The sequence below is a fragment of the Lagopus leucura genome, unplaced genomic scaffold (genome assembly GCF_019238085.1).
Source record: "Lagopus leucura isolate 7727_CA_CO unplaced genomic scaffold, USGS_WTPT01 Super-Scaffold_100012, whole genome shotgun sequence".
In the NCBI taxonomy this organism is placed as follows: domain Eukaryota; kingdom Metazoa; phylum Chordata; class Aves; order Galliformes; family Phasianidae; genus Lagopus; species Lagopus leucura.
Genome location: NW_024962267.1, coordinates 8,356,845 through 8,382,528, shown reverse-complemented (window position 1 = coordinate 8,382,528; position 25,684 = coordinate 8,356,845). Strand labels below are relative to the sequence as shown.

Sequence of the window (25,684 nt, the reverse complement as noted above, 5' to 3'; positions counted from 1 at the left end):
TCATCATAACCAGACACTTTCTTTAGGACAGTCCTGATCAAAAATAATGCAGGAATATGAAAATCTTGTAAGCACAGAGCACTGTCCCGTTAAGTCATTCCTGCTTTTCATGGAAGACACATGAATCGATACAGACTGTAAACATGTTTTTATAGCAACAAGTGCATCAAATAATCAGATTTTACAGAACTACTTTGTTGCAGTTTACACTGAGAACTCAGTATCAGAATACAGCATTAGTACACAAATACAAACAGTATACAATTTAACCTATGATTAACATTATATCAAATCCCACAAAAATCTCTTCTGAAATAAAAATGCATATTTACCACCTCCTTAAGAAGTACACAGAGAAGTAACTGTGATTTCTACAGTAATGAGAAGAGCTACCTGGTAAGCAACGTTATTTGATATTAGTAGTAACAGAAGCAGATTGAACTGTCTGATTTGTGCACTTAAAACTTTCCAAAGATATATACTGATATTCTTATTTAAAGTAAAGTAATCACAGAAAAGGTACTGAACTAACTGTTGTACTATGCAGGTGACAATCATTCTTTTAGGGTTTCTTCTTGCAAATTATTTTCCTATTTCTGGATAGTGCCTGTTGATAAATACATCACAAGGCAGCTGGCTGACTGGGGAGCTGGGAGACAGAATTACCCCAAGAGAAACTTTAAAAGGAACAATCATGGTTGAAAAATATTGAATGAAAAAGCTTTTTTTTTTTTTTTTTTTTTTTAATCCAAACAAGTAGCTTTTCATCTTTCACTGCTGCAGTTCTGTTTACTACATATTTGCTATATTTCCTAGTGACTAATCACAAAATTTTAAGCTGATGTGCACTGATATGCTGTTGTATCACAGACTTTAGAGAGCCATAACAATTCATTGAACATTTTCTGTTGCTAAAGTAACTGAGCTCTCTAAGTATCAATCACAATTTCTACAATAAACCACCAATATTTAAGGAACATTTTTCACTTCATAAGTAGAAATCAAATGAGTTGTGACCACCACAGCTCTCTGACTATGGCCTGTCAGTCCCAACATTTAAGAGATTACCTGTTCCATTATTCTAAAGCTGCTATGTCATTGTTAATGGAGGCAGAGATAAAACACATTTACCCTAGTGCTGAACTTCAAATTCTCTAAAAAACTGACCCACGCCTCTGCTTTTTGCAACAGTTTATGTACCTGACAATAAAATAACCTCAAAGCACCAAATGGGTTTGTCTACTGACAAATACAGGCCAATGCAATTCCTGCAAGCCCTGATTGCTGCGCTGCCTATCATCTAGCAGATCAAACTCAGATCTCAGTCATACGCTGAGCCCCTGCCAGGAGGCCTCAAGAATATCCACGATAAGACCTTCTGTCAACAATGGAACATTAACAGATTACAGTAGAACTAGTCAATCTTCTGGAAGATTTTCTGACTTTCTGGAACATTACTCCTCCCACACATCTCCAAGCAATTACCTGCACATCTTCACTAAATCCAAGCTTTTTAAAAATATATAATTTAGACTTAATTGGGTACATTGATTTTTGGAATTACTATTATTGGAAACAAAATCCCCAGTGATGTTAATTGTGTTACCTATTTCTACTCTTGCAGAAGGAAAACAAAACAGCTTTGGATATTTATCCCAAAGAAGAGTTTATGCAGTTCCAGCACAGAGAATGTGGGGTGAGTTCTCCATCAGATTTGTTACAAGGACGCTCATGTCACTAAATCCCTCAAGTTGGACTCCTCTGCAACAACGTCACCTTGCAGTCTCTGCCAACTCCAAAGGCCAATGCCATCACCTAGCTACGATCATCCGCTTCCCATTTGTTTAAAATCTTTATTTTTCCAATCTGTGATCCCATACAGCACCTCACAGTCAGCACCACAGCACAGTTTCTGCCGTCCATTCTCACCTCCCTCTTACAGCTCTGTGTTGCAGTGATGCTTGGACAAATTGCCAACAACCGCGGAGTGCTGTACAGCAGCCAGAACCCAGTGGGCTGACCAATCAAGCCTCACTCCCTGCTTTCCCTCACTAACTGGCTGCCCTCAGCTCAGGCTGTCCTTATGGGCTGTATGCCGGCTGTGGGAAGAACCCTATCTTTTCATTCTCTGCATAAAACACCACGGAATCTTGCTCTGCAGTTTTTACTGAAACAATGAAAGTGGAGCTGTTCAATACAGATTTTATAGTCTTTGGTTTACAAGAAAGGAATAAAAAAGGTCACGGGAAGAGCAAATCAACAAGCTAAATCCACCTCTTCCTATCCAGTTCTGCCTTTCATGCTCCGCTTCCAGAAAAAGATCCCTTTCCTTTTTCTTAAAACAGCACAAATTTAAACGCACGTATGTCCGTTTATGACAATAATACTTCACTGCGTTTCTCTTACAGAACGTAAGTCAAGCTAAGTCACGCTGAAACGTTATTAATTGCATCCCTGTGTTTGGTGAATGACCCCAGATCCGCAGCGATGTCTCACTAGCGGTCGGTCGGCGCCCCAGCAGCCCGGCACACCGCCGGCGCTCCCCACACACACAACTCTTCCCCTCGTCTCGCCCACCCAGGCACGGCCGCTCCCCCCGCCCCCAGCCGCCACACGAGCGCTCTCGGGGACGGAATGCACAAACGCAGGGAGCCCTCGCACTCGGCTCAACACCGACACCGCAAATCCACGACGTTACGACCCTCGGCCGTTACTGATCCCGTTTTGCATCAGGGGACGCTCTTCCATTCGGCCACGCGATCGCGACCCGAGCGCGTGTCGCCGTGCCGAGCGCTAAGGAGTGCAGCCGCCGAACGTACAGCACAGCGCTGCCTCCTGGGCTCGTCGCGGCGCCTCGCAGCCGTCAGCCGCCGTTAGCAGCCGCACGCGGCCGAGGGGCACGAGGCGGCACGGCCCGCTCCCTCAGCGCCCGCTCCCCCGCCCTCAGACTCCCCGGGCCCGCTGCGGCGCCGAGCGGGGGAGGACACTCGGCTGCCCGCTCGCCGCCTCAGCACCGCGTCGCGCGGACGGCGACCGTTATGCGCCCCGCCCCGCCGCACCTGGATGTAGTTGGTCTCGCAGTACTCGGCCACCCGCTCCAGGTTCGTGTAGCTGTCGAACAGGGCCCGGCGCCCCCCCGGGATCTCCTCCTCCAGCAGCATTTGCAGCTCCGCCATCTTCACATCCTCTCACCCCGACCGTCCGACCGTCCGCCGCACGCCCGCCCTCCCTCACGCCCTCCCGCCGCGCCGCTCCTCCGCGCCGCTCCCCGCCGCCGGGCCCGGCCTCGCGCCGCGGGCAGGGAGCGCGCCAGACCCCCTCCGCGCCGGGGGCGGGGCGCGGCCGGCGGCTGCTCCTGCGCATGCGCGCGCTCCCCCCGGCCGCCCTCCTCCCGTCCCCGCGCGCCCGCTTCCGGCCCGGAGGAGCGGGGCCGGGGGCCGCAGGTCGGGCTGGGGGTTGGAGCTCCGGCCGCGCGCCTGCCGAGTGCCGTTCTCGCGCTTCCAGCAGCCTGTGCCTCCTGACCCCAGCGTCTGTAAAGCAGGAGTTCCGCATCCAAACACGCGGGTTGTGCTGTACTTAAGGAATAAAGCCTTGGCGTCGGTCCTCCTGCTCATTGTTAACGCACCTTTCGAGAGATACAGTCTGAGCCCCTGCTGCAAAGAAAGAAAAGCCAACCAACATCAACCTGCGAAGTGATGCTAGGCTGCACGGGCCTCACATCTACAAAAATGGCCTCCTGCTGGTGAACACCACCTCCACCGTCAGGTACCAGGCCCCATCTCCCTCCTGCCCCCATCACACCGCCTGCCACTGCCCCAGCAGTTGCTCACACCCACGCTCCCGTGGGCCAGGCTGAGGCTTCCCTTCTCCCTTCATTTACTGCTCAGGTATCAAACCAAGCTGTCATTTAGGCAGCTCCCCTATGATCTTCCTCTTGGCAAAACAGGAAAGCTGTCAAGATACAAAGAGGAAGGTTCTCCAAAGATGCTGCTCAGAGTTTGCAGTTCAGTTGGAGACAACCAGGATGAGGGGAGAGCTGCCAACGCTGTGCTCCTGGTGCTGTCGGGGCCTGGCTTCACCAGAAACGTGTGAGCGCCCATTTGCTCACAGATCAGCATGAGTCACAGGAGCTCCCATTGCAGCCCAGGCACCCCCTGACCCTGCAGTGACCCTGCCAGTGACTTCTAGGATATGAGAAAAGGCCTCATTTGAAGTACGTGTGCACAGCTGCCCAGCAGAGCAGCTGGACTAACCTGCCCGCATAATTAGCTGCTTGTTATCACAGCATGTTTACAGTTTAATAGGGTACTCTTTCGTGGATTTAAATTTAAATACGAAGAGCCCTCTTGGCAGAATAATGGTTATCCTATAATTCTCTGTACACGTACTGAAAATGATTAGAAGCAGCATTTAAATTAGACCAACCAAATCCAACTACCACTCTCCTAGATTTACATAATCGACTTCCCATCTGCCAAGTGATGTGCTAAACTAATTTTAAGTTTTTACACTCTCTGAGCCTCAATTACAGTATTCCACGTTAACTTCTCCAATTTTTAAAAATTCTTTTATGCAATATTTTCCCTTGGTACAACAGCTTCAAGACTAGGAAGCAAATGTATTTTCCACTTAAGCACACTGGGAAAACAGTCCCTAAGAAAAAGAAAGGTAAGCATTTAGCTTACTCCAAGCTCCCTCACACACATCAGATTTTTACCTCTGCCCATCACCCAAGGGAGTCCCTGTGCACAAAAACTTGCCCAGACAAGCAAATCATTTGGTCATGTGCAATCTCGCAGCTGGGCACTCTGTGTGTCCTACATACTGCAGTCTGAATTACCAATTCTTAATTAGAGAGAAGTAATAACGGGATAGCTTGGAGGCCGCTATTTTTGGCACCATGGGAAGGCATTGCAATCAAAAGTCTCTTCTATTTTCTTTGCTAAATGTGCTATACAGAAGACAGAATGGCACAATCCCTAATCCCATTTGGACAGATGACCTGGTCGGACCTCTGACACATCATGCTGCAGGATTTCACTTAATTTGTGTAAGGAGCTCTGATATGGCTTTATGATGTTTTCATTTCTGAACATTTTTTCCTTCACAAAAAAAACCCACAATTTTCATGTTTTGTAAACAGCAGAAACAAAAGCCTCAAATCCCTGCACCACTGTATCACATTGAGCCAAGCAGATCTGCAGCTGCACAAAGGGCAAAGCACTTTGACACCAAACAGGTGGTCATGTGTACTGGCCATATAAATAGGCCCATGCCCTTTAGCTGGCAGGTAGCATTTACTGCAGGGATGGGGGAAAGAGCAAAAACAGGAGGAATGAAAAAAATTATCTGTAACTGAAATATGTACTTTGTTGCTCCCTCAATAAAAACATAGTTGTGCCATCCTGGCTAGTTTAGATAGTGTTGATCTGCCTCTGGCTGGATGCAGATCTTTACTAGCCTCACAATGCAGAGCACTGGCACATTTAACACTCCAGGCTATGCCACAACCTCAAGGTGGCCTGGTACAGAATGAGGCTCATACATCCAGTGCCTGCAACAAATACTGTCGGGATCCTGTGGCATCTTAAGCACTCAGCTGCCAGCCCTTGCTGTGAAACAGTGAAGAACCCACACAACCTACAGCTGCACATTCTCCTCCAATTCCCCAGGCATTCAGCAATTTGCTGGGCAATCAAGATCGTAACCACAGATAACCTTTCTGCTCATGATAAACTGCTGCTGGGTAAAGTGCCTACTGTTCACAGGGCACAAGTTACCCGTGGGGTAGTTCACATCTTATGGAAGTGTTTGCACTAACATAGCTATTTCAGAAACAGACAGAGGCAGTGAGTGACTGACATCCACCACCTCACAGCACCTCCGGAGAGGCACAGGACATGTTGCAGACACTCTTGTCTTTCTGTTCTATGACTCGCCTCATTCTAAATGTCAAGCTTTTTTTCCCTAGGAATTCAAGTTTTCTCTTGAACGTTATTTTAACATAGCATTGTGTGAGAAGGATGGGAGGCAGTACATGGGAAGAAACTCTCCAAGGCAGGAAGAGGTCAAGCTAAAGAGGAAAAATAATGATCTCTTCCTAACATTTCAGCTTTAAAAGAACACAGGCAACAAATGGTCTCAAAGACAAGCCAGCACAAAGCACAGCTGATCATCAGGTTCCCTTTCAAGGTTCAAAGAACAAAGCACTCAGAGAAGGAGAGAAAGAAAAAAATGTACCAATTTGTTTTTTTTTCCTGCTCGTATTCCTTCTCAAAGACACTAAGCCAATTTTCAGTCCCTTTCCATCCTGTCCTGACCCCTGTGGCATTCCCCTGGTCCATCTGACATTACTACTGAGAAGATAGACCCTACAGGGCTGATTATACAGTTAATGTTCCACTGCAGTGCATGGGAAAAATCACCCTCTCTCAGCTATTGTTTCAAGCTTGCTACAGACTCAATCAGATCTTGCTGGCCTACTTATGCTCTCCTCATACTTGCAAGTTTCCTCTTCAGCTACAATAGTTAGAAACATTCTCGGAGGTTTCAGTTTCTTCCTGGTTTTAATTAAAGTTCAGATTCTTAGGTACTCACATAACTCCGGGAACTTGGCCCCTGGAGATTTTTTGATCCTGTCCTGTTTGTAATCATGTTTTAACCACATAAATCACTTTAAAAAGTTTGTAGGGCTTTTTATATTCATAGGAGCCAACAAACAACCGTGTGTTGTATCTGAAATGAGCATAACTGCTTTGCATGGGAAGGATAATAAACCACATCTGTGAAGCCATCCTTCCTGCTTCCATCACACATCTGGTCAAGCACTCTCACTATCTGTGAAGGCAGCTCCTCTTTGCACAGCTTCTGTTTGCCATCAATCTGCACCTCCATCTTTATCCTTTCTGCCCTTGCCCCCAGCCAGCACCAGGGATCATTCCAGCCCTTGCTGAACCCACAGGTGCCTTAGACTGTATGGTAACAGCACACATCTCAGGGATGTAGTACTAACAGGAGATAGAGAATGATGGTGCCCCATCAGCTTCCCCCACCTCAGCCTGGAATTGGTTTGACAGAGCATTTACATGCAGAAGGCAGCCAGGCCTTCCCATGTTGTCGTCTCTGAGGGGGAGCATAAAGAATTCATTTATCTCAAAATCCACGACATCTCTGAATCACAAGTGAGCTTCCAGCAGTAAAGTGTTACAGTCTAAGCTATCCCCATCCTGTCACAAACTAGTCAAGAGTCACAAGGTCAGCACCCTGGTTGTTCTGCTGAACAGAAGTAAGAACAACAACAGTTCCCAGGCAATGAAGAACATGGCTGTGATACAGTGGACAGGGCCAAGCAAGAGGCTGGTATTGTTAAGTGGCTCTTTTTGTCTGGTTTGAAGGTGCAGACACCAAAGGGTCAGGACTTACAACTAAGGCAGGTTTGATACTGATTTGGTGTAAGGCAAATTCAGCTGCATAGCTGTCAGCTCATTTATATCATGTCACACACACACTCTCTCCCACTCTCTCCATCTCTTTCTACATCTCTCTCTCAGGGACAGGTTGTGGATGATGCTTATTGCAAGTGACATTTCTGAATGCATGTACAACAAAGGACTGAATATTACAGTTATCTACAAACACAGTTGAGAAGAATAGTCCAGTAGGGGCTTTAACACACATGATTATGGAAAACCTGAGAGGAATGTGACACAGGTGACCACCACTGCCCAACCTTTCTCCATTGTATGAGAAAACACTTGGTCACCAGTCTCCAGGTTCTCCAAAATGGATCCAGAGCTACATGGAACAGACTTGCAAGTAGAATTTTGTTCTCATCTTTTTTTTTTTTTTTTTTTTTTTTTTTGCTTCTAACATCTATTCTGACTCCTTCCTTCATGAAGACTCAAAAAATATAACAGGGATGCAACTTATGCTCTTAGGAACAATCTACATTTCTGGGTTTTTTTTGTACCCTAGACTCTGTGCCTTTATGTGGCAAGTCATGCAGACAGCATGCATCCCCACAGGGCTGAGCTGTAGCAGAAAAACAAGTATTTCAGATCTAAATCATTTTGAACACAAGGGGCCAAATTCTTCCCCCATGTAAGCCGGCAGAGCCAAAGGTAGAGGATGACCCATTTCTGCTTTCTGCATTTGAATCTCCCACTAATGACTACGAGGATGAAAACTTGTCCTTGTTAATGTCTTTGAGTGTTCAGGCATTGGTTTGATGGGACTTGGGCTCCTAACTGGGCATGCGGGAAAGACACAAAATGCATGAGAATGAGACATTCTCTCTCCCCCCGCCAGCCTGCTTTGGCTGATAGCAGTGCAAAACAAGGCACATCGTGTGACAGATGCATTGCAAACATCAGTCACAAGTGAAATACTCATGCTATTCCAACAATAGCCTTACCACTAGCACTCTTCAACAACAAAAACAAACACAAAAAAACCCACTCCCACAACTGTAAGTTGTGAACTTTTTCTCCCCACCTAACCATTTTTACTTATTACCCTGGAACTCCGACTTCGTCCACATAAGTTTCACAGCTCTACTTAGTTTTCTATTTGTTGGGCTACGGGATTTTCTTTATTATTATTATTTTTTAATATCATACTTGCAGACACGTTAACTTTTGCTCCTTTTCAAGTTTCATGAATTGGACTCATTGTTTCTCAAACCACAAGGCACTGATCAAAACACAGCTCCTCCGCCTCGTCCTCCTCTCTCTGGCTGCAGACTGCCACACATCTCCTTTCCCACAGACGATCAGGACACTGCACAGTGAAAGCTGACATCTGTATGTTGGCTTACAAACATTTTACTTGAGGTCCCAAGAAGACACTTCCTCTTTCCACCACTTTGTCTTGCACAGGAGCTCAGATTTAACTCTTTGAAAAGAATACAAACTTAAATGTTTCTGTGGGCATGTAGCCTTACTGGTGGATAGCTGATCACCCCACCAAAATCAGCTTACCTGTCTAGCTATGAAAAAAAATGTTTCTCCAGCTCTTCCACCAGAGCACTTAAAAGCACCACCCTGCATTGGTGTGATTTGCACACTACTTGCAGATCAGCATAAGGTTGCTTTTCGTAGTTAAAGCAGTGACCTGATTCTCAGGTAGCATAGGGTCACTGCACACATCTGGCAGAAATTTCTCACATGAGACAAGCTGTCTCTCTGCAGCTCTTTTCCTTCCCTGTGTATGAGCAGATTTCTGAAATCATGTGCATGCAATCCTACATCTTGGAACCATGATGAAAGCAGGAGTCTAATCATGAGAAAGCTCCATTATTTATGATTTTATGATGGACATACCCAAGAAAAACACACCTTCCCTTCCTTTGGCAGCCCACATCAGGCCAACTTACTGCACTGGTGCTATCACCTCATGGGCAGGCAGAGATTCAGGACAAAATGTAGTCCTGGAGTACAAAACAGGATCCAAACAACCAACTACTACACATCAACCAGCATACAGGGTTTAATCTGTCTCATACAAGATATTTATTTTTTCCACATTTGTCTCTTTAGCGCTGTGAGCAGCTGGGATGTACAGCAGCTGCAACACCGGTTTCAAGAGCCCCTACTGCTTCCACATCCAGGTAATGGTATTGCTGCAGGAGACAACCCTCCTGTGGGGCTAGAGGTGAACGGCTCAAAGGCCATGGGTTGGTCACCCTTCATCTAAGCGTCTGTAGCTGAGCTATTACTGAAGGATAAATAAAGCTGAGCTCTGCTGTTCAGGGACATCATACAGGTCTGTGCACAACCCTGGCCTCACACAGAGATTTATTTGAATCAGGAGCACCAAGGCAATTCATTCTCTAAATAGCCTCATTCCTTGCTCTGTGTGCTCACTTACCCACGGAGCCCAGCTATGCTTTAGTTCCCCTCCTTCTCTCTGCGCTTTTCTGCAGTGCATATCTGCTAAATATAATCTGACAGCTTACTTACTCAGGTCCACAGCCTCAACACCCATGCAATGCTTCTCTGTGCCAGAAGCTCTATCTTACAAGTCAAGCTGTAGTCTCCCTCCCACCTCATCTTGCATGAGAAATGAGCACATCCTCATGTCCCCTCCATTTTCAAACACATCTCTCTTGTCCAAAGGGGGTCACACAGCCATTTGGGTGTCATCCCCCTCAATTATCTAGCAGCCTCAGAAAAATTAATTCTTCTGGCTGTTCTGCAAATGCCAGCCAGTCTCCAGCTCTAATCAGTTTGTCTGCTTCCACTAGTACACTAGCTTTGGCTTAATTCTGTGTGATGGTTTCAAGGAGACAAGTATGAATTCACTGCATAAGGTTGCTTCCACATTCATGTAGTATCTCACTATTCTTTAATAATTTCCTGTCCCAACAGCTCCAAAAGATGCCACATTCCTCCAGTGTACATCCACTGAAATGTCTGCCTGGTAGCAGTATTACACAACCAAACCTCAGTGACCTATTATTTGTGCTAGAAAAATCTGGTCCTTGGTAACATCTCCAATCAACGGGCTCATTTAGCCACTTGGTAGCTGTGCTCCTTGATTCAGGAATCCAAAGCTCATTACTGAGTACTGAGTGTTAAGTATATACATTGCTAGGATAAAGAGATTGATTTGGGGCACAGACTGGCTATCATTTCCAGTACGTAGGAAGGGGAGGACAGGAGCACACACACATACACAGCTGGTGTACTTTTGTTCCTCTACAGCCAATTTGATTTTTCAAGCTATTAAAAAACAAACAAAAACAAACAAACAAAAAAAAAAACAACAGAGAAATTCTTCACTTAAATAAATGTCTGGGAGCTTGGTGAATTCAGCAACTCTTCAGATAAAATGCCCACAGTGGCCTCCCACCCTCCCTGCTCCCCTGCCTCCTCAGGTACCAGCAGTATTTCTCAATGCTTTACATTAACTACTTTTATTATCAGAACTTCTGCCCAAATGAGTAATTGAGTGAGTCACATCAGCAAAAGACTTGGTGGAGTTTTATGAGGAAGCTGCACTGTTACCTTTTTTTTTTTTTAAGTCACGGTTTAATTTACAGAATGAAGATTTTTAGCTCTGATGACAATTTCAAGACCAGCACAGCAGTGGGAGAAAGAAACAGGGAGGTGATAAGGATTTCCAGTTCTTGAGGGTAATTGAGAAAATGTGATTGCTCGGCTCAGTTTACCACACTGGAACGCTACAGCTATAAAATACATAAAGGCTAATGCAGGATGTAGGTTTGCAGTATTTTTACCTTTACTGTGCAGAAGTCACCATCAAGCTTCCTTAAGCATAAAAGAGGTTTGCTACGAACTGTGGCATATATAGCAATAAGCCCTAGCTAGCTATTGCTGCTATGCAGCTATTGGGATATCAAACCGGAGTCCTGATCCAGCAACCACTATGTATCATTCCCTTTTTCTTTCCATTGTTGCTATACTGGATTTGCAGAGACTTCTAGGCACTTAGCCAGGCAGGTGCTTAGTGGGGTATTCAAAATTCAAACACCTAAACAATTTCAAAAACTTGGTTTGTAAAAGTCACAGCTGTATGCTAGGCTAACATATGAATAGTCAGTGCCCCTCAGTGCAATCACACAGCATAAATAACAGTCACAGTCATACAAAGGTTTGCAGGCACAGGCCCACGCCGGAGGTTAATTTAGAGCAAGCTGATAGCAAGCAGTGAGTTTGCTCCTTCCTTTTAGAAGAATACCACAAAATCAAGGTGCACACTCCTACAAATTTAATGTCAATTCTGCACAGTGGAAATGCTGAGTGCTCCAAAATACTTTCTGTTAGCAAATACCCTGCTCACCAGTAAACGTGGGGCAGCTATAACCATTGGTTCAGCTGCTTTTTCATAATACGCGATGGTGTATTCTTGCAGGCATCCCTGTCAGCTCCCATTAACTCACACACTTCATTCTTCTCTCAAGGCACTTTTCCTCCACTCAGGCTCCTGGAAGAGCTTGCAAAAGCAGGACAACCACATCAGAGCCAGGACGTGGTCAGAAGCTAACAGCGGGCAACAAACAATCTTTCTCCCCAAGCACAAGCAGACAGCCTGACTGAAGGAAGGGCTTTTTGCCTGGAAACTCTATTTGTGGGGCTTAGAGCTACGTGTGGACGTTCATAAGTGGTGCAACAAGAGAACTGCTCCCTGGCACAGCAGCAATCCATTTACAGCCATCTACTGCCCATGGTATCCTGAAACCCATTTTTGTAATAGGCTAACTTACAAGCACCTGAGGATGAGTAAGAGTCAGCTTGTGACACACTGGATGCTGAAGATTGCCGAGCAGGGACTGAAATTCCTGCACTTCTGTTATTTAGATATTTCAGAGTTTCTGCATCTTCCAGGGTTCAGCTGTAAGGCAAACGCATGGAACAAGAGCACCAGTATAGCACAAAAGGTACAGCGGCCTTAACTAAAGCAAAGGAATAAACATGATATATTTAATCAATAACTTGCAGCTAATAAGTCCTGCACCAGCAAGTCAGTTGCTTTTCAGTCCAAGAAACTACAAATGCATCGTCATGTTAGTGCTGACATCAGGACATGAATGTTTGTTCCAATACTGAACTCCAGTAGAGAATCCAAGAGTGACAAAATTCAGATTTTTCCATGCTGCCCATTAGGCTTTATCAATGAAGATGTAAGGATGTTGATAACTTGCCTTACCTAGATCTGAGTTCATTCTGTATCAAGGTCTCAGACAAAACAAAACTGAGGTGCTGATTTCCATAGTCTGACAAAATGAACTTTGCTTTTTCAGACATTCTTATTTGCTTCCCCTCGCTACCTCAAAAAATAAGTGCCCAAATATGGTTTACTGCTTTTCTCTTTAGTGTTGTTTCCTCGATTCATGACCAGGCATATTGGGACAGAGCCTGAGAGCTAACAGCACCCTCTCTTTATGTGCAACTATTCTTTGCCACCCAGCCACCCCTCCCCAAGACTGCTGAACACAAATAGTTTGTAGGAATCATTTCGTCTACTGCTGAAGCACAGACTCTGAGCCAGCAGATATATAGCACTGTAGGAGCATCAGTTCGATCCGCTAAATTAAAGAACTGAATCCAGCCAACAGCTTTGCCCAGCAAGCTCTGGCTTTTCAGAGAGGCCACCCAGGGCCTTTTGCCGTAAAAGTCTGAAAGGGAAGATGATCATTTTACCCTTGCTGCAGTGTCTGAGTCATTACTGAGTTGGAAGTGACTGTTTAAAAAAAAAAAAAAAAAAAAAAAAAGCCTTTTTTGGTGAGATGAGAAAGTTGGCAGCCAAGCAGGCATAGCACTGGCTGTCTGTCTCACTGCCAGGCTTGTGACAGAGCTGACCTGCCTGGGTGTTAGCAGAGAGGTGGGAGCACAGCATGCCAGTGCCCACAAGGAGCTCAGCAACGCGGAGATGGAAGAAAAAAGCTTCAAGGAGCAGCCCCAGCACTGATACTCAATAAACAGCACAAACATGTCTTGCCTAATAGCGTCACAGGAACATCCGCTGCTTACCTGCAGTGATGTTTCATTGTCTGCTGCAGACAAGGCACTCACCAGGGACACACTGCGTCTGGCTCCTCTGCATTCAGTTCTGCTACATCCCTTTGTCTTTGGCCAAGACCTCTATCACCCTATCATCACTATCACTGAGCTGAGAGTCATCTGTGTAGATCATGCTCTGAATTACACAGCATTTAACCTGGAATTTGTCCTTGTGGCTTCTTACTGGCCTAGCACTGATCTAATTAAATTACTTTTCCTATTAAAGAGATGATCAAATGCTTGGGTCAGAGTTGCCAGTGCAAATACAGAACTTTGACCAATACTTCTCGCCCCTTGGAAAGACTTTTCTTTAACAGGAGCATTAACATCAGAGCAATTGCATATACTTTGTTTATCTTGGAATCAGGCTCCTCAGTAAAAGAAGGAATGACCTGAAAAATATGGGAAAAGATTCTTTACGCTCCACCCTCCTCTAAATCTTTTTGTGGGAAACTCAACTGTGTTTTGAATGCTAAAATTCACACAGATTTAAAAATACTTATCTTCAAGGAATGTTGCCATGGAAACCCTTATCTTCTCTCCTTCCCCACCCTCCATATGTGAGGAACATTTTCATCTTTTTTTTTTCCCCTGTGTGTGGTAGTTCCTCTTCTCCGTCTGCTATCACCAAAAAAACTGGCATCAAATCTTAAGAGATGTCAAACAGGCCTTTTGTTCAGTTGAAAACTGCCTGCTAAGAAACAGTCCTGAGCTGATCTAGAGAGAGATGCCAAAGTGGGTGCACATTCTCACGCTACAGAAAAAGGTGGCAGTAATATTTTCCAGCAATTTCTGTTTTGGACAAGAGGAAAGTAGCAAAGAGCTGCCATGGTAACTACAGCAGTTCCACTTGTTGGTGGCATGACCCACTGGTGATGAACATCTCTGTTCTCTTCACAAATCTTTTTTTTCCTTTCCTCTCACTCCTGATAAAATTGGTACGGAAATGGGTGAAGTCCTGTATGCTCCCAGTACTTTTATGAAAGTACTGCTCTACCCACTTACATGTGCCTTACAAAAGGATCCAAGCACAGAAAGTAAGCCAGTAATCTGCAGACTTCACTCTGCTGACCAAGACACATCCATATCCAAGGATGCCTGCCAGGAAGCCCTTCCTGTAGTAAGAGTACAAACTTTGGGAAGGTCAGCCATGGCCCCAGTGAGATGTAAGACAACCTTTTTTCAGTGAGAATGTGTACAGCACTTGAGATAGCAGGATGGCAATACTAAGTAACTGTGGACCAAGTAGTACCAAAATGTTGATGAATGAACTATGCAGTGAGATAAATATGCAGTTTCCCCACTTTTGCATTGCCAGCATCCCCTAGTTCATGTAATTGGCTAATGGGGGAGCTGGCAAAAGAGCAGCCCCAAGGAGGTACTTTAAATCACCAAATGTCCACTCTGTCCAACAAACAACACTTACATTTGCAGCAAACAGGACAGAAGTCGCAAAGACCACCCTTTCCACAGGGCACAAAATAAAAAGTACAGCCCTCAGCCCTACACTGCATGCCACTGCCATTATCAGCAAGTCCTTAAACTGCTGCGAAAAGGAGACAGATATTACTACTTTGCAATAACAGCTCTACATGCAGCCGAGGTTAATTAAAACCTAGACGTAACGCCACTCAGGGTTATTTTGGAGGCAGTAGGAAGCTAGCTCAACAAGCTGTCTACTCCACAAAGTTATGTTAACTGTTTAACCAGTTGCCACCAAGATGAGGCTAACAAACCTTTGTTAACCACGAGAGTCAATTTGCAATGGCCTGACTGCTCCCAGCACCCATGCTGGCTGCCTACTTCTGACAGCAGCAGGTTGCACAGGCACCGAGATATATTTAGCCTCTTGCCTTCCATTAATTTGCAGCCTTCTGTTAAAGCTTGTTCTGCAGTAATAGTCCAAGGAATGAAATAACAGCTTCGCTGTATGCTCTTCAAAACCACCCAGAGGAAGTTGTGAAGTAGCTTTCTGATGTAGAGATATGAAGCATTAAAAGCAAAAGTCCCCTGTATTATATATGTATGCACATTATAAATTTCTGTTGAGATTTCAAACCCCGATTCCTGACAAATGCAGCTAATTTGATCCAAAGGCTTAGAAGTTACTTCTTGTAGGAAGAGGAGAAAAGGAGAAAATGGTCAGACGTAAGTAGGGTGAGAGGCAAATCTGACTACATCTTCCTTAGAAAAAGAGGCCAAAAAAGTACCACTTGACATGAGACAAGGGGTGAGGGGAGAAATGGAACAAAACCAATATTTCAAGCTTCCAGCTGGAACATACTAAAACCCCATGAGAAAGAACTGATCCATGAACGTTCCCATAGGAAGAAGGGTCTTTGTTGCACAATAGGAGGAGCTACAGTTTGGCTGATCACCAGTGCATTTTACCTTGATAGTTAGGCTGCTGGAAATGATTGTCACAAATTGTGGAATGGAAACTTACAGACTGCAGCAAACAATATGGCCATGTCCTTGGTGTCACTCTGAGCAATGAATAAGGAACGTCTGATAGATGCTCACTTCTCTCCTTCCTTCCAAAGCTCAAAACGTAACCTGAAATGATGAGTCAGGGCCTTTTCTTGACTGCAGCAGTTTTGAGCAAACACAAACTGATCATTGGCCTTATCCACCACTTTGGGCCACGTTCTTCCCTCCTGTCAGCCACAGACTCCTGTAGTATGTTTGGAAACATGGCCCAGACTGAGTACTGTCTTTTAGGATGCAATACCTGTACAGACTGAAAATTCTTAGCAAATTATATGGAATTATTCCCTTTTATTCCTGCAACTGCTGCAAGGCACTTGGCCCATATAGCTCCAGAAAGGCAGAGAAATACTGTTAAAAGAAGTATGAACAATCACCCCTGGGAAGCTTTTCTGGTGTCTGAAAGCTTCATTCCTACCAGATGGCTCTATGAAAATTGAGTGGCCAAGATCTGTTATGTGACCAAGTCAGCTATTTCTAGTCTGGTTCTTAGCAGGGCAGTGCTATTCTACCATTATTTTCCTCTCCATTTTGCTTCCTCTGTACACTAGGGATGCTTTAAAGTAAAATCCTTTATCATGCAGATTTCTCCACAAGGCCTAAAAAACATCTGCAATCTTCAAGAAAACTAGGCATTTTTGCATAAGCAGTGAAGCAAAGGCTAACACGAATTGCCATCTGGGGAAACGACCAACCTTCAGTTAAATGGAGGTCAGATTAGCAAGAGCTTTTTTGCAGTTCATTATAAAAATCAATGCAAGACAGGCAGCAAGATGAACTGCACAATCCTCCTTTTTCTGCCCAGCAGACAAAAAACAGCTCAACAGCATCTATGTCCTACTGTTCCCCCAACACACGTTGCACTGCAGGGGGAGAATCTGAATCTCCATGGCTTCACCAAAAGCAGAGCTGACATATTAAACCCAAAAGCAGAATTTTCTTTGTCTGGTGCCCACAGAGGCTGGCACCAAATGTTAACCCTTCAAGAGCAGACAGAACTGCATTCAGAACAGCACTTGGCAGGAATCCAACAGCCAAAACATTTTTGTAAGAGCAGCTGATTTCCTGACCCGGAAGAGCCAGAGAAAGGAACAGTGTTTGCACTTGGGAATTGCACTGGGGATTGCAACTACCCAGATAAATAAAACATCCATGTCCCTGTGTGAAGTGTCTGCTGTTTGCTTAGGCAGTAGAAAGTAGCTCTAATGGAAGCTACACATCCCTGAACCTCCCTGTGGGGTGCATCAGTAGCTGTGCAAAACAGCTCAGGCATACACAGCTGCAGGCTGAGTAACAATTCACCTACACAACACAGCGTTTGGGTGGGGAGGGTGCTAACAAAGAAGTTACATTTACAGAGAAAAGATCAAGATCAGATAAAGGGTGATCCTATATAAAATGGGAAGTAGAAGAAACATAACCTGAATAGGTCAGATGGCAATACCAGTAACTAAGATAAAGGGGTAAGAGGCCCCTGCCCTGAAAGCTATTCAGCAAGGTGCTCAAAAATCTGTTACAGTCAGGAGAAAAAGAAAGAAGCAGGGAAAAGCACGTGAATGAGTGGCATGTGATGCTGCTTTGGCTGGCACTTGTTCTGGAGGAGGAGGAAGGTTCTTTGAAAGGCTTTTAACTTATTAAGCACAACATTAATTCAGAGCCCTATAAAATCAGCACTCTTCCTTTCCAGTACTTGCATGACCAATCTCATTGCTGACCGAGTGATGAATGAATTGCAAGCACCTGTCATCAATTTCTGATGCTGATTAGATTAGACGCTGCTCTCCGAACTGTCAGGATGGAGAATCCCTTTCCCAGGGCTTTGTTCTGTGGTTTTATTTCATTTCATTATGTTGTTACTAATGCTTCTGCTTTCTCAGGGGCCAAACCAATTTTATTCCTCCTCATTTACTAGCATTTTTCAGCCATCCATCCTCTTGCAATCCTACAGCACAGGAAGATTACATACGTAGCATGAGACCCGATGGTGCAATTCTCACCCCACTTTCTTTTTCTCTCACACACACTCACGCATACTTCCCACAAGATGTATCTGCTCTTCTTGACAGTTATAGCTATAGCTCAAGGGAAGGAAAGACACTTTGAATAAAAATACCTATATAGAGAGAAAGATTTTGTCCTTGTGCCTTCAAGGTCTTATCTACTTGCTATCCATGAAGAAGCATGCCCTGCAGCACAGTCTCTTACCCACCAGATCTGCCTGCTGTTAGGAAGGGGCTGGACTAACCAGAGGCCCAGTCTTCGACTAGCTGGCACAGAACAGTTCATAGATACACCACTGCTTGGTTTTGTTGCTTCCTTTGCAATCCTTTGGGCAAAAAGTGTAAAAAAGCATACAGATTACATCTACTTTAATACAACTATTGGTTGAATTAGAAAAAATTACCCTAGAAGGCTATGCAAATAATAATGTGGAAGGTAACAAAATCTGCATTTAAAATTCCTTGGCTGAGTCACTGTGCTGCCAGCATGACTGCCTTTAAGACACTTGCCCAGAACTTCACTGCTGGCACTTCCAGACCCTTGTTTTGCTTGTTCTTAGCTTCTCTTAGACACCGTTATCCAGGCTTCCTCCTTTGGTGAGGTTACCAGCTCATATTTGGTCTCCATGACTTGTCCTTTAACTGGGTGAAGGTACAGTTTTCTTACCAGGACACTCAACAGAACTGTAGCCACCATATAGGCAAACCTGAGGAAGGAGGCAAGAAAAGAGAATAAAAAACTTGCTATGAAGTAAATCTGTCAAAAAACAACTGCCTGTTTGGACTGAAATACACTGAAACAACCTCCTTTTCTCTCTACCACAGAAACACAAAAAAACCCTGCTTTGTAATGCTCACCTCAACTCCGGGCACTCCTGGCTTCCTGAAAAACCCAACAAGGAGAGGTTTGTCATGGCTGAATCCTCATTGAATCTCTCTGGGTCAAATCTACGAAAGACAACACACTGAGTGAGCACAGAATCCTTCCTCTGGATTCATGGTCACACACACATCACCGTAAGGAACTGGCAATGACTCAACTGCAAAAAGCATCAGTCCTCTCTCTAAATTATACTAGGTAATTCCATACAGGTATAGGAAGGTGACTGTGCATCCACTCCATCTACGTTCTCTGTTGGTCAGCTGTGTCCCACTTTGGTCAAAGTGCTTAATAATCGAGTGTGATACAGGGCTGGAAACAGTACGCTTTACCTCTTAGCAGTGGGTATTTAGCTCGAGTACACAAGTGAGCTGGTGCTGCTACATGTCCTCCATTTCCCTCCGGGGCACACACACAAATCTGATTTATCTTCCCTCTCTATCCCACCAGTCTCTCTGCATTCCTCCCCCTCTCTCACCTCCAAAAATATTTTCCTTTTTTTCCCTTGCCCCTCGCCCCTGTCTTGAAGCAGCTGGTGTATGTGTATATGCTGGGGGAGGGAAGCTGGTGACTCACTCAAGTGAGAAAAGTGGCTTCCAGCATTAGTATGGTGGAGGCTGTAAGAAAACTATTACACAGGGTTTGCACAAGTTAAAACAAGGTTCCCATAATCAACTAACCAAAAGGAGGTCAATAAAATACCATTCAATTTAAATATAAGTTATTACAGAAAAATAATAATAATTTAAAAAAAAAACAAACAGGATTATATAATATATAATATAATGGATTGAAGGCAGTCAGTCCTCTTTCATTTTCTGCTAAATATTTCTGCTTGTACTTCAAGCCTTTGACTTCTTGTATAAACATCCAAGCTTTGCTTCTACTAAGATGAAAAGTCATGTGGATGCTGTCCCTCAATTAAAGCAACATCATGCTTACATTCCCCCTGAAGTGACAAATCACATATACTGAAATAGGGAGGAAATCACAGCTGTTCAGCCAAACAAATGAACAGAAAAAAAGGCAAATAAACACAGAGCTTATATGTAAGGTAGATAGGTGAAAGGACTTCAAAGCGTAGATCTCCCATCTCTATCACATAAATAGAATCACAACCTCAACTCTCCTTCTCCTTGGAATAAAAACAGTGTTCACAGCAGTCCTCACCTTTCTTTACATGCTGCCCCAGTGAAGCCCTCCCAAGCACAGTGCATGCCCCATCCTATTGGGCAATCCCTGCCAAGATATTCATAGGACGGATCATCAATGCCTGACGCTTGAAAGAGCATGAAGAAGAGAACAAGCTCTGTTCTAAGGGCTTCTTCCTTCTCCTAGATTTCAGCTGCCTTCTTTTTTCTCTCTCTAGAATAACTGACCCACTTTTTTTTTTTTTTTTCCAGCCCAAGTGAAGTAAACAAAACTACCATTAATACTTGCCATCCAGAGGCCACAGTAAGCTACAACTTTTTTTTTTTTTTTTTTAACTTCCAATATACTATCCTGGATCCAGCTTTGTTCCACAGACAAAGTAATGAGATAGCATTTCCTTCACTCTGAAAACACAAAATTTCTGTCAGACATTGCCTCCCTTTCATTGTTTCATGCTGACAGTGATTCCAAAACCATTCAAATTTAAATCTCCCTCTGTCACAGAAAACATTAAGACGAATTTACTGGTATTTGCCTAAGCAGCGTGTGTGGAAACAAACAAACAAACTTGTAAACCTCTAACATACACACACACAAAAAGTCTAGGAGGATCATGATTTGAACTGCCCCAAACTCCTGTCCAAGGAGACAAGGATTGTCACAAATCCACTTTCTTACAGACTCCCTCTCATCTCCAAAATCTGCTTAGACAGGCTCTGCAGCATGGAAACAAGATCTATAGAATACTAATTAAAAAAAGGAAAAGAAGATCTATAATTCTATAGATCTGTATCTATCTAGATAGTATTAATTAAAAAAAGGAAAGGAATTCATTTGAGAAAGAATAAAGGCCTTGATTCTACATACTTGTATGGTGATGGCCAAGATGAACTATCCTGCAACATCACACCAAGAGCATAAAGTACAAGTGTCTGCAAAAAAAATGAGGATACATATGTCAGACCAGAACAAAACGCACAATTTAAGCTACACCTGGACGGCTCTACAGGGCAACAATTATTCTGTGGACCACTCATTTTAATAGGTCATTTACAAACATTTATATGTTATTTTCACCTACAGATTTCTATAATGAAATGCTAAGATTTTAACTTCTTAAGACCCATGCTGCAAATCTTGGTAGTTAGAGAGGGCCAGATCCCATTCCACTACTCTTGCTAGTATGTATGCGCATGCTTCTTTATTCTCTGCAATGGAAGGTACCACTCTCATGTAGGAAATACAGGTGATATAATTAGGCCTGAAACCATGCTCTTGTTTGCACAGCTGAGACCACAAACCCCTTCAAAGGATTATTCATTTACAGTAGACCCAGAACCAGAAGCCAACCTGCTCAGGAAGAGAGCACAAATTCCCAGAGCCTATTCCATAAAGGAACTACATGACAAACTTTGACTAAATAGTACTTTCAGATGACAGATCATCTGCTCAGGTTAAACATGTCAAAAGAAATCATCTTCCTCCCTCACCCCTCTAGAGAAAGAAGTACGATGAAGAGCAAAAAGGAAATTTCCCTTCAGGAAAGCAGGACGGCCTAGTGCCTAGTACCAGGAGGTACTGCCCTACCTCTTTGGGGACAGTATGTTGGTCGACTCTGCCTTCCAGTTCCTGCAGCTGTGCAGCAATGGGAGTAAGCTTTGCTGTCCGCACTGTCTCGCATAGGACTTGCCGACAATATCTGCAATCAATAAGGCTTGGTCAATTTAACTCTTCCAGAAAGAAGCTTGTTCATGTCCTTGTGCTAGAAAAGGAGAGCTTGGTCATCTACTGCCCTCCAGGGCCCCAGTCCGCTCCTGGAGCTGTCTCTGCAGCAATGCTGAGGAGCTTTTTTTTTTAATTTTTATTTGACAAAGAGTCCCAGCACCTTCTCAATAAGCATTAAATCTCATTATCAATTCATCAAAATGTATCTCATCCCACCTCTTCCGTAAATCAAACCAACCCAGCTAGAAAGGGTAAACATGCCTTTTCCGGCATTTCTCACTCATACAGGAAGCAGCAGGATATACTCCTTTACTCAAATCTTAACCCTAGTCCCAGTATAAAGCACACCCTGAACATGAACAGATGTGTGAAAAATAGAGGCACGCCATTCACCAATCACTCTCCTACTTCTGTAGCCCTCGAAAAAGAATACTCTTTGAAGCTTTCTGTCTAAATTCATCTCACATTAAACTTACAATTAAAATTATTGGTTACTCCTATCCTCAGAAAACCAGAACGCAAAACAAATTTCCTTCTTCAAATAACTATTTCCACCCTAATTGTGTGCTATAAGCAAGCATCAGTAGGAAACTGAGATTTCTCATATTCTCCCTGAAACCTTGGGATAAAGCATCTCAGAGCAGACTTCACTTATACAAAAAACAAATGTTATCTGTTCATCCATAAAAATGCTAACTCTCATCCTTGCTCCACAGCCTGAAAAAAAGATCAAACGGAACATCAGGTCCCAATGACTTTATTCCTGAAATCCTAAGCCTAGAGTTAATAAATTGCTAGCCACCAATTTTTTTTCTCTTTGTTTCTTTATACATGGGAAAGAAGCCACTGCTCTCTGTCCCATTCCATCCACATGGCTTAATCAAGATCAGGAGTAAATCTCTGCTCCCATTCATCATTTTTGCAGCCCTATCCCATGCAAGGCTTACACCATTATTGCTGTGAACCCAAAACTGAACACACATTCAATTTTACCAACCTGATTCTTTGAGACATAGAATAGGATGAAGAATGTATTCTCAGTCTTTTATTCTGAATTACCCCTCCTCCTTAAAAGACTTCAGTTCCATTGGTACAGACAGGATTCTCTGGTAGCTCATTAGAGACACTTTCCAGGTTTTATCTTGGCACAGAGTGTTTTTCAAGCAGCTGGGGCACAAATTCTATGCTTTCTTCCCTATCAACGAACTTCAATGGCCTCCTAATAGACAACTTGAAGAAAGCATCCCATTCCTCATTATTTGGAGTCCTACAGTGGATCCTATTTCTGCTGCTAGTCATCCTGGTGTTCGATCACTTCCAAAAAACGTAGTAGCTTTTGGATGCTTTCTTCTGATCCAGCATAGGCTGGTCGTCAGCCTCTGGCACATGAAGCCCTGGTTCCCACTTCACAAGAAAACCTTCCTCTGCATTTCCTTATCAGGGACCCACCTGAGTTGCTCAATTTTCTCGTGTGTAATTGGTCCCTTCCCAAGAACATGGTCCACCTCCTTGTAGAGATTCTGCTGTACATCTTCTGATGTTGTCAGGAAATAGACTGCCCAGGTACACACTGGGGAAGGAATCAAGACAACACTGGATTCAGCAAATTCAAACCTTTGCTAACCGTATTCAGCCCTTTTGCTTCCTGTATTTGCAACATTATTTTTCTGACTCAGACAAGGGTGACCTCTGTTTATATACTGTACTGATTCCATATTCAGTGTCAGAAGCAGAGGCTGAACTCCAGTGTAACAAGGGACTCTGCAAGCTTAAATTCTCTTTCTAGGGCTATGAAGAGCTTAGGAAGCTGTGTAGGAGACTAAGTCATCCAGTCTCATAGCCCTGGATTCGAGACCTCACAATCCAGCAAAGCAGCAATCAAAGCATGTCTTTTTCCCAGCCCTTTGGTCCATGAAATAGCTGTAATGCTCTAGCAATCACCCCTTCTGGAAAACCAGGGTTATTAGATCAATCAGCTAAAAGGCTGGTTTGTTCACAGCACCACAAGATTCCCTGTCTGGGTTCCTGACAGGCAAGGAGAAGAACAGTACAGCTTTCTGCAGCACATTGGCCAGCACTTGTCTCCTCTACATCCATCTTGTGAGATACTCAGAAGATATCCTCAACAGCACACCGAGAAATAAACCTTGCCTAAGAAATAAGTGTGTAGGATGCAGTTTCTCTAAAGCTACAAGATGGTTTCTACCACTTCTATTTATGAGCACTATCCAGCAACCCATGAGGAGACGATAATCTTCAGGGATAGTGTTAATGGAGATGCCACATTTACTTTCCACATCTTTCAATATCCAGTAGCAACAGAAAGGTTTTGATTGAAGTCCCAGTCCCATTCACTGAAATACAGGACCTGATAATCAGGGGGTTAAGTTCAAACCATCTTCATATTATAAATGATTTTACACAGCTTCAGGTCATATTTCCATTTACTTCTTTTTCAAAATCCTTATGAACAACAAAGTAGCCCCTAGAGGAACTCTTCCATATATGGAATATACCCATCCCCCAGAAATTCAAAGCAGCCACTCACACCTCAGGGCTCTGCTCTAACTTCCTTCCCACATAACAGAAGCCATTGTACATCACTGTCTTTGAGACTCGCAATTTTTGGTGCTCTTTCATCAAATTTAGCATCACTTGACAGGGGTTAAGGGTCCAAGCAAAAAGCAACAAGCTCACCAAAAGGCTAAGAAGGTTGTCAAACACAGCTTCAACTCACTGGCTGTGATGCTGTACTGAGTGTGCTGTAAAACTACCTGCTTCTATTTGTTTGTAGCTCAGGAGAGACAGAATGATGGATATCACTTTTTATTAGCTGAGATTAAGTCTCACATCATCACAGTCAGTTTTAGACAGCTGAATCTGAGGACAGAAAGTTATTTATGACTTACAGTTAGCAGTAATAATGCATCCTGCCAAGGAGAAAATCATCGTATCTTCCAAAATCTAGGAAACAAAATCTAGTTCAGAGAATGAAGTCCATGAGATGCAAAGATTAGAAAGACACAGCACAACCTCCACTCAAGCCTACAAAATCTCTTTAGCACAGAGAGCAGGAAATTCATCTGTAAGACTGAACTCTCTTACAGAACTTCCACTGTAATAGCACTTCAGACATGCTTAATACTAACACACTTCTGGTTTACAAAAATAACTATGAAATAGTGGCAAGGAAAGCTACCAAGGTCTAATTCAATTAAGCGTGGCAGGACTGGAAAAAGAGCCAGAGAGAACACTGCATTAGTCAGGAATCTCACTCAAATGCAAAGTTTAACCAAAGGCTACAAAATAATAAGATGCTAATCTAGTAGAGCTCCATTAGTGTGAGATGACACAACATCTGTACAAACCTGCTGGTCACTAAGGTTCCCCTGTAGCAAGGTATCTATAAAGACATGCCTGTTAAATGATCTGCCTCGGCGTTCCTTTATGACTTTCCGTAAGGTAGATTCCATTTCTTTCAGAGCTTTGGAGAAACAGAAATGATTATTTTAATCATGGTCACTCTGAGAGCTGCAGAGAAGTGAAACCATCTCCCCAAACAGATTTTCAGACAGTTGTCCTTGGTGGACTCACAGAAGCAACCTGTTAGCATTAAATTTGGAAGGCGATTTTTCTAATTTAGATGAAAATGTAGGAATGAAATATCACCAATTGCCTATAAAAAGCCAACTTTACAGGTCTAACCAAGACGTGTACTCTGTGAGCTGAAACCATGTAGAGGAAGGTCAAACAATAATCAGCATTAAACCATCACGTACTGTGTTCAACCAGTTCTCACAATTAAAATATTTAAGCCAGATAACACTACTTGAATTGCCTGTGAAGTTACAATTACTCAAGCGTTAAGGCACCTCTGCTGACTGATGGTCTCCCTTTTGCCAGGAGCTCTACAGAAA

General features: G+C 43.7%; 2 protein-coding genes across 9 annotated transcripts in view; both read right to left on the bottom strand.

Annotated features, from left to right (window-relative positions):
- The window catches only part of ABI2 (abl interactor 2), a 65,281-nt gene extending 53,003 nt beyond the window's left edge, over positions 1 to 12,278 (bottom strand). For 6 of the 7 annotated variants that reach the window (XM_042874271.1, XM_042874273.1, XM_042874265.1 and 3 more), the window contains exon 1: positions 3,060 to 3,205. In XM_042874271.1, coding sequence (XP_042730205.1) covers positions 3,060 to 3,176 — 117 coding nt within the window. In that variant the 5' untranslated portion in view covers positions 3,177 to 3,205. Of the gene's footprint in view, positions 1 to 3,059; positions 3,206 to 12,226 lie in introns of those variants that run through there. The other variant, XM_042874270.1, reaches the window with a different exon arrangement.
- A 921-nt stretch (positions 12,279 to 13,199) lies between these two features.
- LOC122181677 (cytochrome P450 20A1) overlaps positions 13,200 to 25,684 on the bottom strand; it is a 19,182-nt gene continuing 6,697 nt past the window's right edge. For both annotated transcript variants that reach the window (XM_042874275.1, XM_042874274.1), the window contains exons 7-13: positions 25,136 to 25,251; positions 24,677 to 24,731; positions 23,217 to 23,337; positions 21,630 to 21,741; positions 20,910 to 20,974; positions 18,869 to 18,958; positions 13,200 to 18,717 (exon numbers count right to left, since the gene is read on the bottom strand). In XM_042874275.1, the coding sequence (XP_042730209.1) occupies positions 18,567 to 18,717; positions 18,869 to 18,958; positions 20,910 to 20,974; positions 21,630 to 21,741; positions 23,217 to 23,337; positions 24,677 to 24,731; positions 25,136 to 25,251 (710 nt within the window). In that variant the 3' untranslated portion in view covers positions 13,200 to 18,566. The remainder of the gene's footprint in view (positions 18,718 to 18,868; positions 18,959 to 20,909; positions 20,975 to 21,629; positions 21,742 to 23,216; positions 23,338 to 24,676; positions 24,732 to 25,135; positions 25,252 to 25,684) is intronic.